Genomic DNA, 15,772 nt, shown 5'->3' on the forward strand with positions numbered 1-15,772 from the left:
TGAAAGAAATGCTGAGGCTTCCATTGCTGAGCCCCTTCTGATGTACTAGTTGCCTGGCTGCGACTTTCTATAATATTTCATGCACAAAAGTTATAGAAAAAGCAGAGTCCTAATTTTTCAGGTCAGTGACTCAAAGTGATGAAGCTAAACCATCGTTATCCCTACTTTTAGAACTGAATGGGCATGAGATTGTTGGGGAAAGGGGTGTGGCTAATAGCTAATGTCACTACTCCTGTCAGCCAATCAGCCAATTTGAGCCAGAGGGAACGCTCATTGGCCCAGAGAACTGGCAATCTATTTGATTATCCAGAGCCTCCAGTGAGTTCCTACCAATGATCAATACAACAGCCAGGCAACTAGTGTTTTCTAAAGAGAGGTCAGCCCTGGTAGCCTGTAAGTTTTCTGATGATGCGTTCCTATAAGAGAGTGGCTCTCAAATGGGACCTAATAGCCCAACGAGGCAGTCATGAAAGACATTTCTACCTTTGAATGAAGTATGTTCCACATTTCAGAGCTCTTACTGTGGAGAAGCCTTTCCATATGAGGAGATTAAAGCTCTTTACCTCCAGGAACAAAGAGTACTGCCTAATAATTTGCAATGTGAACAGCTTTGCACCATGTTTACTATATGGATTATTCTTGTATTCATACAAGGTGATCATATCACCCCCTCCCCATTTTCGTTAAGGGAGAATACATTTAACCTGGGTACACAAGGGCCGAAAATCATCCAAAAACAGTTGGTTCAGTAGGAAGCGGCTGTCTTTTGGCTTGTGTGTACAACTCCTCATCCGTGCAGAACCGGCATCCAATTGGCATCTGATCAGCACTCACAGACAACGGCTGTGAGCACTGATCAGTGTGTCCTGGCAGGGAGGCGGTCCCCCTGTCAGAACACAATAGCATAGTGGCTTTGCTTTTGCTCGTACAGCAACATCAGTTTTTTTTTTTTTGTTCAGCCCACTGAGCTGTTTGCTGTAAATGATTATAAAGTGTTAGCTGGAGTTTGGCTTCAATTTGTTTAATGTATTCAACTCTGATAATACGTTTAACACTCCCATCCCCCCCAGGCTGCCAATGCTGCTGTCTGCTGTGTCCTGCACTCATTCCTCCAGAGTGGTGTCTTACTAATACAGAAGGTGTGTCATTGGCCAGATCACCAGTTGAAAACAGAAGGGAAAAAAAGTGTAAAAAAAGATAACTAATGCAGCCACAACATCTAATGATTGGTAAGTTGCAATACACTACATTTCTGGTTTTGGGTTTAATACTGCTTCACCAAATTAGTTTTTTAACCCTAACATCTGTGGTTAAAATTTTGGTTAACCCTTAGTATTTTTAGTAATGTCTTATTTCCTTTTAGTTTTTTTTCAACTTTAATTTATGTTAGTTTTTGTAGTTCTAAATAAATTGCTGGGGGATCACATTTTGACATCTTTGTCTTGGGCACCAGAGGACCTGGCCCTGCCACTAGTAACAACTGCAATTTACAATATATTTTACCAGGAAAAGGCCACAAATCATTGCTTGAAAAATTGAGCAGCAAATAAAATATTAAAGTGTTGCGTTTGTAGTGAGCTGGAGAAATGCTGGGGCTCTTTCTCAGTTATAGTTCTGAGGGCTGCAAATAAAGAGTGAGAGGTGCTGCATATGACCCAAAAACACAAGATTGACATGCCTGTTCTAAATGGTTTCTTTCATCCATATTTCATTTTTAGGGTCTGTCCCAAAAAAGAAAGAACACCTAAAAGTGATTACATCAGTTGAAGCTACCTTCTATGCTAGTTTTAGCTTTTATTGATGAGAAAGTATAGTTGGGCATGTGACAAGCATGTGAAGTTCTGGTGAAAAAAAATTCTAAAACCCGCTGAGCTCAGCACTTCTCAGAGCGAGACTTTGAAACTTTCCTCTTCCCCCCCCCCCCTTTTTTTTAGACCCCGTCAATCACACCACCATGAGCCTCCAGGCCTCCATAAATCAGTCTCTCGAAAAACTTCAACTCCTTCTTGTCCTTCGATAATTATGGTTGCCAGCATTTACAAGCTGCCTATCAAATAATGGCTTTTATCTGCGCCCACTCTGCGCGTCTAAAGGCCTGTCACTTTCTCCAGCCCGCCGCGGCTCAGACAGCAAGAGAAAGCTCATGGAGAAGCCCTGACAGCTTAACCATGTTCTCCACCGCTCCCATCCATGCCAATTAATCTCTATTTCCTTTCACCCCATAAGACCTGGTCAACATCTCCTATTGTTGCCACAGCAACAGCCTGCATCCCGCCATCTCCAAGTCAGGCTCGGTCACTTTTAGAGGGGTCATTTCATTTAGTCCTGCCAAACCTGATGCTTAGAACACAAACCTTATTGTAGAGTCATGAAATAAACACGATATGACTTACTAGGATCTGCGTCTTCCTCCCTGCGGTGACCCAGGGTGCACGTTACAAAGCAAATTGTGATTTAATGAGGGGAACAAACAAGGAAAAAAAACATAAGCAAACTGGTTGCAAATGATAAACATTTTTTTAATATATAATTCTGAATGACATTGCTGTTTTACAAGTAAAAAAAAAAAGAATAGTAACAGGCTCTCCTAGATTTTCAAAGAACCAGCAAACACAAATGCTCCTGCGCTTGGGGATGGACTTGATGCAGGCTACAACCACATTAAGAATATCCTGGAACATGCACACCTTGCTGCCCTCAAATGGACCGGGGGAATCCAAATATACTGAGTGGGGAAAGAACAAAGAGAGGGCGCACAGGCCTAGTGCATTACCAGAAAAAATGTTTAATAAAAAATAAAGTAGGTGTTGTACTCACAAACGACAATATAGTCAAGGCACATCATAAAGAACAGCTGGGTCAACACCGCGCTGAGTAACAGTCCGCAATAGGGAGTTTAGACATCCAAAAGGCTGACGCGTTTCGAGGACTTGCCTCTTCCTCAGAGCCAACTGACCAAATGTCTGCTCCCTCTTTTATATGCTCACCACTAGTTAAACCAAAGGTCACATGGGCCGTCCTGGACACTGATGACACATGATGTGCCTTGACTATATTGTCGTTTGTGAGTACAACACCTACTTTATTTTTTATTAAACATTTTTTATGGTAATGCACTAGGCCTGTGCGCCCTCTCTTTGTTCTTTCTCCTAGATTTTCACAGGGATTACGTATGCTTGCTATCACTCTGCTTGTTACAGGGAACAGATATAAAGAACAATCCAGAAAAAAATGACATTGGGTTCTACTTATAGAATGGAGCAGAATTGATGCCCACAGAAAGGATTCAAATTTGTTCTTTCATTTTCCCAGACAAGACAAGATGAATTTTTGTTCCCATTTTGTTTAGTACCAGTTATATTTTGTCATAAGTTCAGTCTGCTAAGTAAGTGTGTGGCAGCCCCCAGATATTGCAGAGTTCCCCTTTAAACTTTAATATTCCTAGTAGCCTGTGTTTGCAAAAGCAAGGTCACAAGCTCATTTCCCCCCTCCCTTATTTCCTGTGAAGTAATGTGTTCCAGCTTGTAGCTGGTATTCTTATCTGTAGCTGATAGTCAAGGCTATATACTGCACAGTTTAGAAAGCCTTTTGAATGTACAATAAAGTGAAAGAGTAAAAATATTCATTGTGATGTAATTGTTAATATGTATACTCTGTGAGATGTTTTTGAAGCCATTTAGCTTTGCAGACATGAGTCTGGCTAAGTCTCAACCAGCGCTGGTTAAATAAAAGGTTTGTTTTCCTCAAGTTCGTGTCCGGAGTTTACCTGGTATCCCCAAAGTTGCCGCTACAAGTGTAACACAAGTATTTATTACCTCTTACAGAGATCACAGTAATACCCCTGACAATGCCTCCATATGGTTTTCTTGGAAGGATGGAGCCATATTTGTTCAGGCATCATCTCCTTCCTGGACTGAGATGCTGGCTCAAAGATGTATATCCTGGTGTCTTTGTAGTTAATGGCTGTGTTCAGAAATGTATGACACAGATCAGCCCTTGCTGCAACCTCTCACCTTGTGACTTGTTAGAGTTACAATATTATAATAGAAGAGTATAAGGATTGCTTCTTCTTGCCTGCAGCAGACTAATAACATAATCTCAGACTAGCAAAGTCCTTTTCTGCTTATTAGAGCATGTCAGGAATTTATTCACGCTGTTTTGTAAAGTTACTAAAAAGTTAACTTTTTCTCTCAGTGTCCTTTCACACCAAAGTGCTGCAGTAAAATGCAAAGAAACACAATACTGCAAAGTGCATTAATGCAGCAAGCATTGTTGTGTCAGTTGTATTAATCACTTGCCCTCCAGAGGATTTACACCCTTCCTGACCAGACCATTTTTGCAATACAGCGCTGCGTTACTTTAACTGACAATTGTGCGGTCATGCAACGTTGAACCCAAATTAAATTTATGTCCTATTTTTCCCTGCAAACTGAGCTTTTTTTTTATGGTATTTGATTGCCTGTGTTTTTTATTTTTTGGGCGATAAACAAAAAAGACTGACAATTTTGAGAAAAAACAATATTATTGACTTTTTGATATTAAACATGTCCAGTAAAAAAATGTAAAAATCAAATTTTGTCATAAATGTAGGCCAAAATGTGTTCTGCTACATGTCTTTGCTAAAAAAAAATCCCAATACGTGTAAATTAATTGGTTTACATGAGAGTTATTTATAGCATCTACAAATGGCGGTATATGTACTGGAATTTTTTTTATACTAGTAATGGTGGCGATCAGCGACTTATTGCGGGACTGAAGGACTGTGGCGGGCGTTCTGACACTGGAGGGGAACTGACATCCCCAGTGACACTAATACAGTGATCAGTGCTAATAAAAAGCATTGACACTGTACTAATGGCACTGGGCAGGAAGGAGTTAACATCTGGAGCAATCAAAGGGTTAACTGTGTGCTGTTTTACTGTGTGCTCTGTGTGTTTTACTGTGTCAGCACATTACTTTGTATGGCTCTGCTATGCAGAGCCATACAAAGCAGTGTGTAGGAGCTGACAGGGGACACATCTGTATTATTTACATACAGGTCTCTCCCCCGTCAGTGATACTTGGCAATCGCCGGGTGCCAGTGGGAAATCATTGGCGCAGCACGGGTAGGGTGCGCGCATGTGCCCCCTACCCAGAAATGCACAATCATGTATATATACGTGATTTTGCGTAGCCCTGCTGCCCTCTAGCAGTATTTCTGCTGTAGGGCAGCGGGAAAGCGGTTAATGGCACCACAACACATCTACAAAGCACATCAAAATGTGCATTATGGTTGTGCTACAGTAACAATAAATAAAGCAGGAGTGATTTCCCCTCCAAAAATGGAAATGATGCATCCTAAACAAAATCAGGTGTAAACCACCCCATAAAGGAAACCCCAAAGGAGGCTGCTAGGGCGAGACTGGCATGCTGATTCTTGAGGAAAGTGGAAAAATAGTGCTAGACCTGTAAGGTTATCTTATGTAAATAATCTGATTTCTGAACAAATAGCTTCGGCACCCCCAGAGGATCTCCACACTCTCCTTGGCTTGTAGTGTAACGTAACAAAAATGTAAATTGAAGCAGCACATCACTGCTAAAAGGTTCAGATATTACTTAATTCCAACAAAAGTCAGGTGGACAATCCAAATTGATTGAATTGATTGATTGAAAGCAATGTGAATGGACTAGAAGGTAACTGGATCTTTAATGGTATTCTTTTAGTCCGAGTACATGTCTTGACAGTAGCTGGCTTGGCAGGTCCAGGTTTCTCCTAGTCCATTCCTATTGTTATCAGTCATGTCCCGATGAAGGCACATTTTTTTCACCTCTAAATGCAATGGCTCTCTTTGGCTTGTCCCCCTGACTTTTACTGGAGTAAAGTCATATCTGGTGTGGCGCTTCACATTTTTGGCATGTTGATCCAACAGAATCAGTACTTTGAGTTATTCACCTCAAACAGGTATGTAGAACAGGAGTTGTGGCTTCATTATAACTTTCATACTCTATATACACTGCATATATCAAACAAATTGCTCCAAGTAGATCTCAACTCTCATGTATCTACTATAGCTGAGTGCTGGTCCATTTCATCTTGCAGGCAGATAAGTACCAAGAATATGAAGGGTTCACTGCTCAACGGGACGGTGTAAAATTATTTTCCAAATTTAGACATGATAGAAATTTTACATATTTCACACTCAAAAGCGTTTTTCAGAGACCTGTATCCTGTGCTGTTTAATAAACTTAGAAAATATTATTTACATTCTGATCTTGTGGTGAATCCTTTTCTTTTACTATAAGTTTCTTTATTTTCATGTTTGTTCCAGGTGAGTGACTTAGAAAGTATTAAAACCACTGGATTATCTTCTAGGGTAATGTAATAAAAATGGGAATTGGAGCACCACACCACTGATAAGAGGTCCAGATACAAGTTCATTTCAATAAAGGTCAGGGGGACAATCCAAGAAGGTAGCCACACATTTCAGGGGACCTTCATCAGGGCTTGAAAACAATGTGGATAGACTAGAATTGAACTGGACCTTTAAGATGATTTTTTCCAGAGTGAATACAAGTGTAGGCCTTTTCAGCAGCTGGTTTGACAGGCAAACAAAGTTCACTTCTAGCGGCTTGTAGACTGCATCATGTACTTGTGCAGTGGCAAAGTGGCCTCCCTGCGCTGGATCGCGTACCTAGTACGTGATCTGCTTGACCTTGCAGGGGGCATGCACACACTGGCAAGGCTGTACTGTGGTTTGTTACAGCACATTCTGATCACCTGGTCCCGGATGATGATTGACAGCCAGGACCCACTAATTCTAAACAATACAGAGCTGTGTTCACTGTCAGGGCATCTTGCTGTTTTTTCATTCCCTGCTAAGCAGGGAATAAAAACAAAAAGATCCTTAGTAAAAGCACCGCAAATTACACACATTACACATAGTTGGCACACATTTAACCCCTTAATCACCCTAGGTGTTAACCCCTACCTACCCAGTGTCATTAGTACATTGTCAGTGCATATTATTAGCACCGATCACTGTACTAATGTCACTGGTGATGTCAGTGGCAATTAGTCAGTTCCCCCCTGCATCAGTTAGTGTTAGATTGTCTTCCGCACTATCACAGTCCCCTTATAGGTCGCTGATCACTGCCATTAGTAGTATAAAAAATAAATAAATAAAAACTCCTGTATATATCCTATAGTTTGTAGATGCTATAACTCTCACACAAACCAATCAATATAAACTTTTTGGGATTTTTATTTACCAAAGACATGTAGCAGAATATATTTTGTCCAAAATTCATGAAGAGATTTTATTTTTGTTTTATTTATTGGATATGTTTTATAACAGAAAGTAAAAAATATTGGATTTTTTAAATTGTTGTTTTTTTTTTCATTTATATCGCAAAAAGAGGCACCTCTTTTATGCCTCTATGTCTGCCTACCAGACCCTCCAGTGCTATACCCTTTTAATTGGTCAGTATGATATTGGAGTATGCTCTGTAACTGTTTAAATATGTTTAGATATTTTATATGATTTATTGTTTACTGTTACATGTACTTTACATTTTTTTACATACTTAGCCATTATCTATGTACCCTCTTTATCCTGATTAAGCTATCTTACTGCGAAACGTGTTGACAGATCTAGATTTGGAGAAGCATGTCTGTATAATATATACGGAATACTGTACATACACTATATTGCCAAAAGTATTGGGACACCCCTCCAAATCATTGGATTCAGGTGTTCCAATCACCTCCATGGCCACAGGTGTATAAAATCAAGTACCTACAAGTGCAGACTGCTTCTACAAACATTTGTGAAAGAATGGGTCGCTCTCAGGAGCTCAGTGAATGTAAGTGTGGTGACATGATTGGTTGGCACCTGTGCAATAAGTCTATCCGTGAAATTTCCTTGCTACTAAATATTCCACGGTCAACTGTTAGTGGTATTATAACAAAGTGGAAGCAACTGGGAACAACAGCAACTCAGCCAGGAAGTGGTAGGCTACGTAAAATGACAGAGCGGGGTCAGCGCATGCTGAAGTACACAGTGCGCAGAAGTAGCCAACTGTCTGCAGAGTCAATAGATACAAATTTCCAAACTTTGTGTGACCTTCAGATTAACACAACAGTGCGTAGAGAACTTCATGGAATGGGTTCCATGACTAAGAAGCTGCATCCAAACCTTACATCACCAAGTGCAATGCAAAGCATCGGATGCAGTGGTGTAAAGCATGCCGCCACTGGACTCTAGAGCACAGTACTTGCCTGACTGCATTGTGCCAAGTGTAATGTTTGGTGGAGGGGGGATTGTGGTGTGGGGTTGTTTTTCAGGGGTTGGGCTTGGCCTCTTAGTTCCAGTGAAGGCAACTCTTAAGGCATCAGCATACCAAGACATTGTGGACAATTTCATGCTCCCAACTTTGTGGGAACAGTTTGGGGATGGCCCTTTCCTGTTCCAACTTGACTGCTCACCAGTGCAAATAGCAAGGTCCATAAAGACATGGATGAGCAAGTTTGGGGTGTAGGAACTTGACTGGCCTGCACAGAGTTTTGACCTTAACCCGGTAGAACACCTTTGGGATGAATTAGTGCAGAGACTGCGCGCCAGGCCTTCTCATTCAACGTCAGTACCTGACCTCAAAAATGCGCTTCTGGAAGAATGGTCAAACATTCCCATAGACACACTCCTAAAGCTTGTGGACAGCTTTCTCAGAAGAGTTGAAGCTGTTATAGCTACAAAGGGTGGGCCAACTCAATACTGAACCCTACGGACTAAGACTGGGATGCCATTAAAGTTCATGTGCGTGTAAAGGCAGGCCGACCAATACGTTTGGCAATATAGTGTATGTGTGCATAGGAGTTCAGGCTAGCAATTGTACCAGTCCAGCAGAGGATATATGTATGGTTTTACTTTCAAGGATATAACTTTCTGAATATGTGTTTTTCTTTTAATTTGAATACGTGTTACATTTTAATTATATTATAATAAATGTATTGAATTTTATATAGTATTGTCTCGTGGTGTGCCAATAAAGTCCATATATTGGAAGCCGATGAGGAAAATCCTCCTTCTCCGGACTTTATTTCCTCTTTTTTCTTGGAATAAAGTTGTATCTGGATCTCTTAGCAGCGGTGTGGTGCTTCAGGTTTCATTTTTATTACATTAGACTACAAGCCAGGAGACTGTTGAGATCCTTTGGAGAATCCTCCTGCCTGGGAACCAGATTAATTTCCATCAACATCAATATTTTATGACAGCAGTACCAATAAGATAATTTTATGGGCCCAGCAATATTTTCCCACTTTCCTCAAATATTGGATTACCTTGACAGCCAGGCAGCCAGCATTTTCATAAGAAGGTTGTCAATTTAGGGGGAAATGAACTTTAAGCTATATGTGCATATTCTAGCTTTAGCCTGTTGTGACTCTTTATCCTTGACTGCAGGGCTATGTACTAAATGCATTGCAGAGGAGTCACATTGTCTCAGAACTAATAATGAGCCTAAGAATCAGAAAATTGCACCTTCTATCTGAGGCCTTTCATGCAAGTTTTTTGCTTCAAGACAACTGCTCTGGATATAGAAAGGAAGGTTTTATTTTAGCCATATATGTACATATTTGTGAATTGTACACATCTCCTTGATAGTAAGCTAACCTTGCGTTGTGTAGCACTTCAATTACCAGCGTGTGACAGTCCCTGCTGTCAGTAGTCATTATAAGGCGACACTTCTCACCTGGGGCCAGTGAAGCATTCAATGGCTTTTCCTGTCTTCATTCCGGATTTTGTTGGCTATGACACAGGACAGAAAAACATTGGAGCACTCAGCATCAGCCAAAGCAAATGTCAGATATAATTGGTGCAGAGGATAAGACAAATCGCCGGCGACATGCGGGAACCATATTAAGATGTGACCTTTATGTTACCCGTTAACTTTCACCACACGGAAAATCAGATTAGAGTCACTTCCTAAACAAAACATGCAGATTTTCTCTAAAATAACATTAAGGGGAACTTTCCAAAATGACAAAGCAAAACTAAATATAACCTGAAAGCAGATGTGTCACTCCAGAGATAGAACATTCTCAGAGTGAACTAAAGACTTTACAATGGTCTAAACAAAAGGTCTACACCCATTCTGGGGCCAGAAACATTCATTCAGCAGACTCTGGAGGGCTTTAAAAGCCCATGAAATATGCCTTTTTTTTTTCTCGTCTCACACATTTATTTCTTATTATTTTATAGGCTGACCCAATATTCACTATGTAAGCAAAATTTGTGGACACTTGATCATCACATCAATATGAGCTTGCTGGACAACCTATTCCAAAACCATAGCCATTAACAGGCCAGGACTGGCCATAGGACACACTGGGCATTTTCCAGTGTGCCGGGGTTGCCTGGATAGAAGAGGCGGCCAGGTGGCCGGGCGGCACATAGAGGGCTGTGCATTTCTCGGTTCCTCTATGATCCGCCCAGCCGCTTCTCCTATTCATCTCCTGCAGGCTGCATGCCCTGGGCTCCTGTATGCTCCAAACCCCCCGTCTTCCGTTTCTCTCCTTTCTCACTTTCTTTCTTTCCCTCCTTCTTTCCTTCCTCCTTTTTTCTTCCCCTCCTTCTATACATCTGTCTTTCTCTCTCTCTGTCTCATGTTTCCCTCCTTCCTTCTTTATTTCCCTCTTTCCTTCTTTCCCTCATTCCTTCCTTCCTTCTTTCTTCCCCTCTCTTTCTTTCCCTCTTTCACTCCTTCCTTCTTTCCCTCTTTCTCTCCTTATTTATTTCTCTCTCTCCTTCTTTCCATCCATCCTTCCTTCCTTCCTTCCTCCATTCTTTCTTTCCCTCCTTCTTTCTATCTTTCCTTCCTTCTATACGTCTCTCATTCCTACTCTTTCTCTCTGTCCCCTGTTTCCCTCTTTCCTTCTTTCTTTCTCTCCTTCCTTCTTTCCCTCTATCCTTCTTTCCCTCCTATACGTTTCTTACTTTTACTCTGTCTGTCCCGTTTCCCTCCTTCCTTATTTTTTTCCCTCCTTTCTTCTTTCCCTCCTTCCTTCTTTCCCTCCTTCCTTCTTTCCCTCTTTTCTTCTTTCCCCCTTTCTTTCCCTCCTTCTTTCCCTCTCTTTCCTTTCTTCCTTCTTTCTTTCTACACGTATCTTTCTCTCTCTCTCTGTCTCTTGTTTCTCTCCTTTCTTTCTCACTTTCTTTCTTTCCCTCCTTCTTTCCTTCCTCCTTATTTCTTCTCCTCCTTCTATATGTATCTCTTTCTTTCTCTCTCTGTCTCCTGTTTCCCTCCTTCCTTCTTTATTTCCCTCTTTCCTTCTTTCTCTCTCTCTCTTTCCCTCTTTCCTTCTTTTCCTCTTTCCTTCTTTCTCTCCTTCCTTCCCTCTTTCCTTCTTTCCATCCATCCTTCTTTCTTTCTTTCCCTCCTTCTATACGTCTCCCTTTCTTACTCTTTTTCTCTGTCCCCTGTTTCCCTCCTTCCTTCTTTCCATACTTCTTTCTTTCCTTCCCCTCCTTCTTTCCCTCTTTCTTTCCCTCCTTCCTTCTTTCTCTCTTTCCCTCCTTCCTTCTTTCTTTCTATACGTCTCTCTCTTTCTTTCTTTCTCTCTCTCTCTGTCTCCTGTTTCTCTCCTTTCTTTCCCTTTCTTTTTTTCTCTCTTTTCTTCCTTCCTTTCTCTCTCTCTCTGTTTCCCGCTTCCCTCCTTTCTTCTTACTTTCCCTCTCTTTCTTTCTCTTACTTTCGTTCATTCTGTCTTTCTTTTTTCCCTCCTTCCCCTCCTTTCTTCCTTCCTACAAAAAAAATATAAAAAAATAATAAAATATAAAATTGTAAATAATTAAATTCAAATAAAAACCTACTGACACTAGTGGCAGAACTACCAGGGTCACAAAGGTTGCTCTTGCAACCGAGCCCTGGCGTTTCATCACCGGGCTCTGAGGAAAGGGTCCCCGGGCTTTGGGCTGCTCAGTCCAAAATGCCCGAGCCTATTTTTTGTCCCAGTACGGGCCTGGCCATTAATATTTATTTGTTACAGGTATTTATATAGCACCAACAATTTACACAGTGCTTGACATATATTGTACATTCACATCAGTCCCTGACTTCAAGGAATCTGACAAACCTCACATGCATACATACTGAGGACTCTATATGGGATGTGGGGGATGGTCTATACTAAGGACTCTACATGGGATGTGGGGGACGGTCTATACTAAGGACTCTATATGGGATGTGGGGGACGGTCTATACTGAGGACTCTATGTGGGACGGGGGGGTGATCTATACAGAGGACTGTTATTATCATTGATAACTAAGGACACTACAACAAGTTTTATTGCATTTTTTTTATTAAAACCTTAAGGCCTTGTTCATACCACCATTTGCAGAGAAGTTAGTTTTTCTGCACGCAGTCTGCAAGGGTGCAAAAAAAAAAACAATTGTTTTCTATGTGCCCTGTTCACACCACAACACTGGTATCCTATGCGGATTTTTAATGAGCAGAAATCTGCAATGTGTATGCAGTTTTCTGCATGGAAAAAAAATGACATGACATCAACACTGTGAGGTGAACAGGGCACATAAACTGTTGCACATTAAAACTGATGTCAACTTGCATAAAAACTCACTGAAATGCACATGAAAACTGATGTAAATGCATATCTCTGCAAGTTAAATCTGCAGTTTTCCCATCAGTTTTCATGCCCGAATGGTGTGAATGAGCCCTAAAGGGAATATACAGTCTTTAGTATATATTTTCTTTTTAAGGATAGGGCTAAAAACATCAGTTTGAACATTTTTTGGAGTAAATATGAAATACTGCTTGTAAATAATTCATATGTAGCCATGCCAGCTCATTTTACATATTTACCAGGGTGATGTTAACATGATATTAAACTCCCAGTTTTTAATGCACTTTCAGCAGTTAATTTAATAACTTACTGAGTATGCAGCTTTTTTATCTTTTAATCTTTGCCTGTGTGTAGCATCCCCCTAGTTAGTCTGCTAGGCAAATGTAGCTTTTAAATCCTGATGTAATCACAGAGTAGTAGTGATTGTTTGGCTTGCTCTACTCAGAGCTTCACAAACTGAAAGTTTGATTACTTCCCCCTGCTTCTAGAAAACATTTCTAGAGCTTAGGGTAGGAGAATTCAAATGTCCAGTCTGAGTATTCATTAGGCCTAGCCAATCCCTGGGGAGGTGTACCAAGATGGGGCAAGGTTGCTGTTAAAAACTCTGGAGCGCTGAGTAGTTGGTCTTTATCTCCCTGTGGTGATGGATTGGTGAGCTGAGAAGAGAGGGGCTGCTTGCCCCTAGAGCCTTATGGACTGAATACTGGACTACTTTACAGAGGCTGCACCTATGGACTGTCTATGTACCAGGATCCAGGGAGTAAAGCCTCTACTTGTACCTATGCTTCTTCATGGTTCCCAACTATGAATCATGGACCGTGCTAGTCTGCCTTTACTTTTGCTCATGCTGCTTCGTGGTCCCCAACTATGAACCATGGACTGTTCCAGTTTGCTTTTACATGTGCTCATACTGCTTCAATGTTCCCCAGCCATGAACCATAGACTGCTCCAGTCTATCTACACTAGTACTAGTGCTGCTAAGTGAGGAGTGTTCCGTACTAGCTATATATTTTGATGTGGAGTATCCTGCATCACCCCAGATCCCCTTTCCTATGTTTCTACTAGAAAATAAACTTCAACAAGACAACTCCTAGACTCATTAATGAGCTGGAGTGGATGGATTGTTGTCGCTGTGTGTCTGTCTCTGGGTAAACTCAACACAACACAACTAGTTGTGTCTTCCCTTTCTTCTCCAAGCTAACAGACTGCCTGGAGACTGCACTGTCCACTGTTAATATTTTCCTGTGAAGACAAGACGTTCAGGGAAGCAGCACTAAGAGCAGGTGCGACCAGCATCGAAAGTTGCAAATGTAGCACGTAAATGAATAGGCTGCAGTTAGAGGAAGCTCTGATGATTTGTAGTGTGATTTCAGGAGACTACCAACAAGCTCACATTAAACTTGGAATCCAAGTGAGCAACATGTGTTTTCTGTTCTCCTCTTGATACAGGTTAGTCACACTTTGTTTATGCTATCTTTGTTCAGTTTTGTGTTTGTTCTGACATTCACTTTCTCTGTTTAGTATCCTACTGTATATGTTATTAATGATAATTATTTAATATAAATTTATGTGCTTTTCCATGTGCCCTGCTCTGCCACTATAAAGAAGTAATTATCTGTATAATGTGACCCATTTCTTTTTAACTCATTAAACTTGGAATGCAAGTGAGCAACATGTGTTCTGTGCTTTCCTCATGATACAGATACTGCAGGCTGCGTCTTTGTCATACCTTACACTCAGATCACTGATAATCCTGTAACACAAACTGTAAGTGCTATGGTAAAAATTTACTGGAGAATGTTTATTTTATTGTGCTCAGTGTGTTAACCTAACAAATGTTGAGGGTTTAACACTACTTTACCTGCAGAAAGTCCATAGTTTCCAGCAGGGGCGGACTGACAACTCATGGGGCCCCCGGGTAATAGGGGATCATGGGGCCCCTGTGTCCTTGCCCAAACTCAAAAAACCCTATGAAAAAGGTACCAGGGGCATCTCATGGGGCCCCCTATTGACCCCGGGCCCTCGGGCAATGCCGGAGTTTCCAAATGGTTAATCCGCCCCTGGTTTCCAGTGATAGGTGTCTCAAGCAGAAATTTAAACATAGAAAGTTGTAAAGCAAGTGAGTGGAGGTTTAAAAAATATAACAGGAAAGAAGGTCCCAATCACATGACATGTCGTCAAAGTCATGAGGCTAGATTTGCATCTTTTCTAGTTCTCTGCAGTGTTATTCAGAGACCTAAACCTTTCATCCAACCTCTAAATTATAGCATGTGTTATTTAAAAAAAATCAGTTGAAAAGAAAAGTAGTGGTTAAAGAATTACACTTGTGTGAATAACCAATCATTTTTAGTGTATTAATACTTTATATATATATATATATATATATATATACACGTATATCTCATGTATAGCAGAAGGCATGGCAGGGGGTGTGCCCATTTTCTGCATACTTTTTCCTGCACGGTGTCCCTTTTTCTCCACTCAGAAAGTTGGGAGGTATGCTGATATGGTAGATATAAAGAATACACATGCTGTATAATAAAAATGTAATTACCTCCACTACAATCACCTCTATAGAAACATCGGCTGGAAGAGATAGATCAGGCCGGTAGTGTTGCGCCAAGGCAATCAGCAAGTGTAAGGTGGCCAGAAGGTCTTTGCTGTGGATCACTGTTCGGAATAAGCACATATAAATTTAAAATAATTAGTATTTCCCAAATTACCATGCCTGGTATGCTATAGGAGTTCAGCTTTTATGGTGATGAACTCAAAAGCAGCCTACTACAATCTTTAGAATCTGTGTCGATAACAATTTGCAAAGAAGCTTTAAACAGGTCGATGTAGCTTCGAAGGAGGTCCACTACATGCCAGGAGGAGGTCAACTATACGCAAGGGATAGGTCAACTATATGTCAGAGGGAGGTCAACTTCAGACCTGAAGGAGGCCAACTTCAGGCCAGAAGGAGGTATACTGCATATAAGAAAGAGGTCAACTTCATTTCAGAAGGTCAACTGCAGATCAAATGTACCCATGAACAAACTGTGAATGATCTCAGAAGTACTGTATCTCATACTGATCTGAAATCCAAGGTGTATACACCCAAAAACAACTGTATTTATTGCTTGACACAAGCCTTACATGTGTTCCTGTGCAGA

At 40.9% G+C, this 15,772-nt stretch overlaps 1 protein-coding gene across 1 annotated transcript in view; it reads right to left on the bottom strand.

Annotated features, from left to right (window-relative positions):
• PARVG (parvin gamma) overlaps positions 1–15,772 on the bottom strand; it is a 65,077-nt gene that overhangs the window by 14,793 nt on the left and 34,512 nt on the right. The window contains exons 6-8 of the mRNA XM_089680794.1: positions 15,172–15,287; positions 9,727–9,782; positions 2,394–2,413 (exon numbers count right to left, since the gene is read on the bottom strand). Coding sequence (XP_089536920.1) covers positions 2,394–2,413; positions 9,727–9,782; positions 15,172–15,287 — 192 coding nt within the window. The remainder of the gene's footprint in view (positions 1–2,393; positions 2,414–9,726; positions 9,783–15,171; positions 15,288–15,772) is intronic.

This window comes from Staurois parvus, unplaced genomic scaffold (assembly GCF_062004578.1).
Source record: "Staurois parvus isolate SC_StPar_1 unplaced genomic scaffold, SC_StPar_1.0 ptg000249l, whole genome shotgun sequence".
In the NCBI taxonomy this organism is placed as follows: Eukaryota; Metazoa; Chordata; class Amphibia; order Anura; family Ranidae; genus Staurois; species Staurois parvus.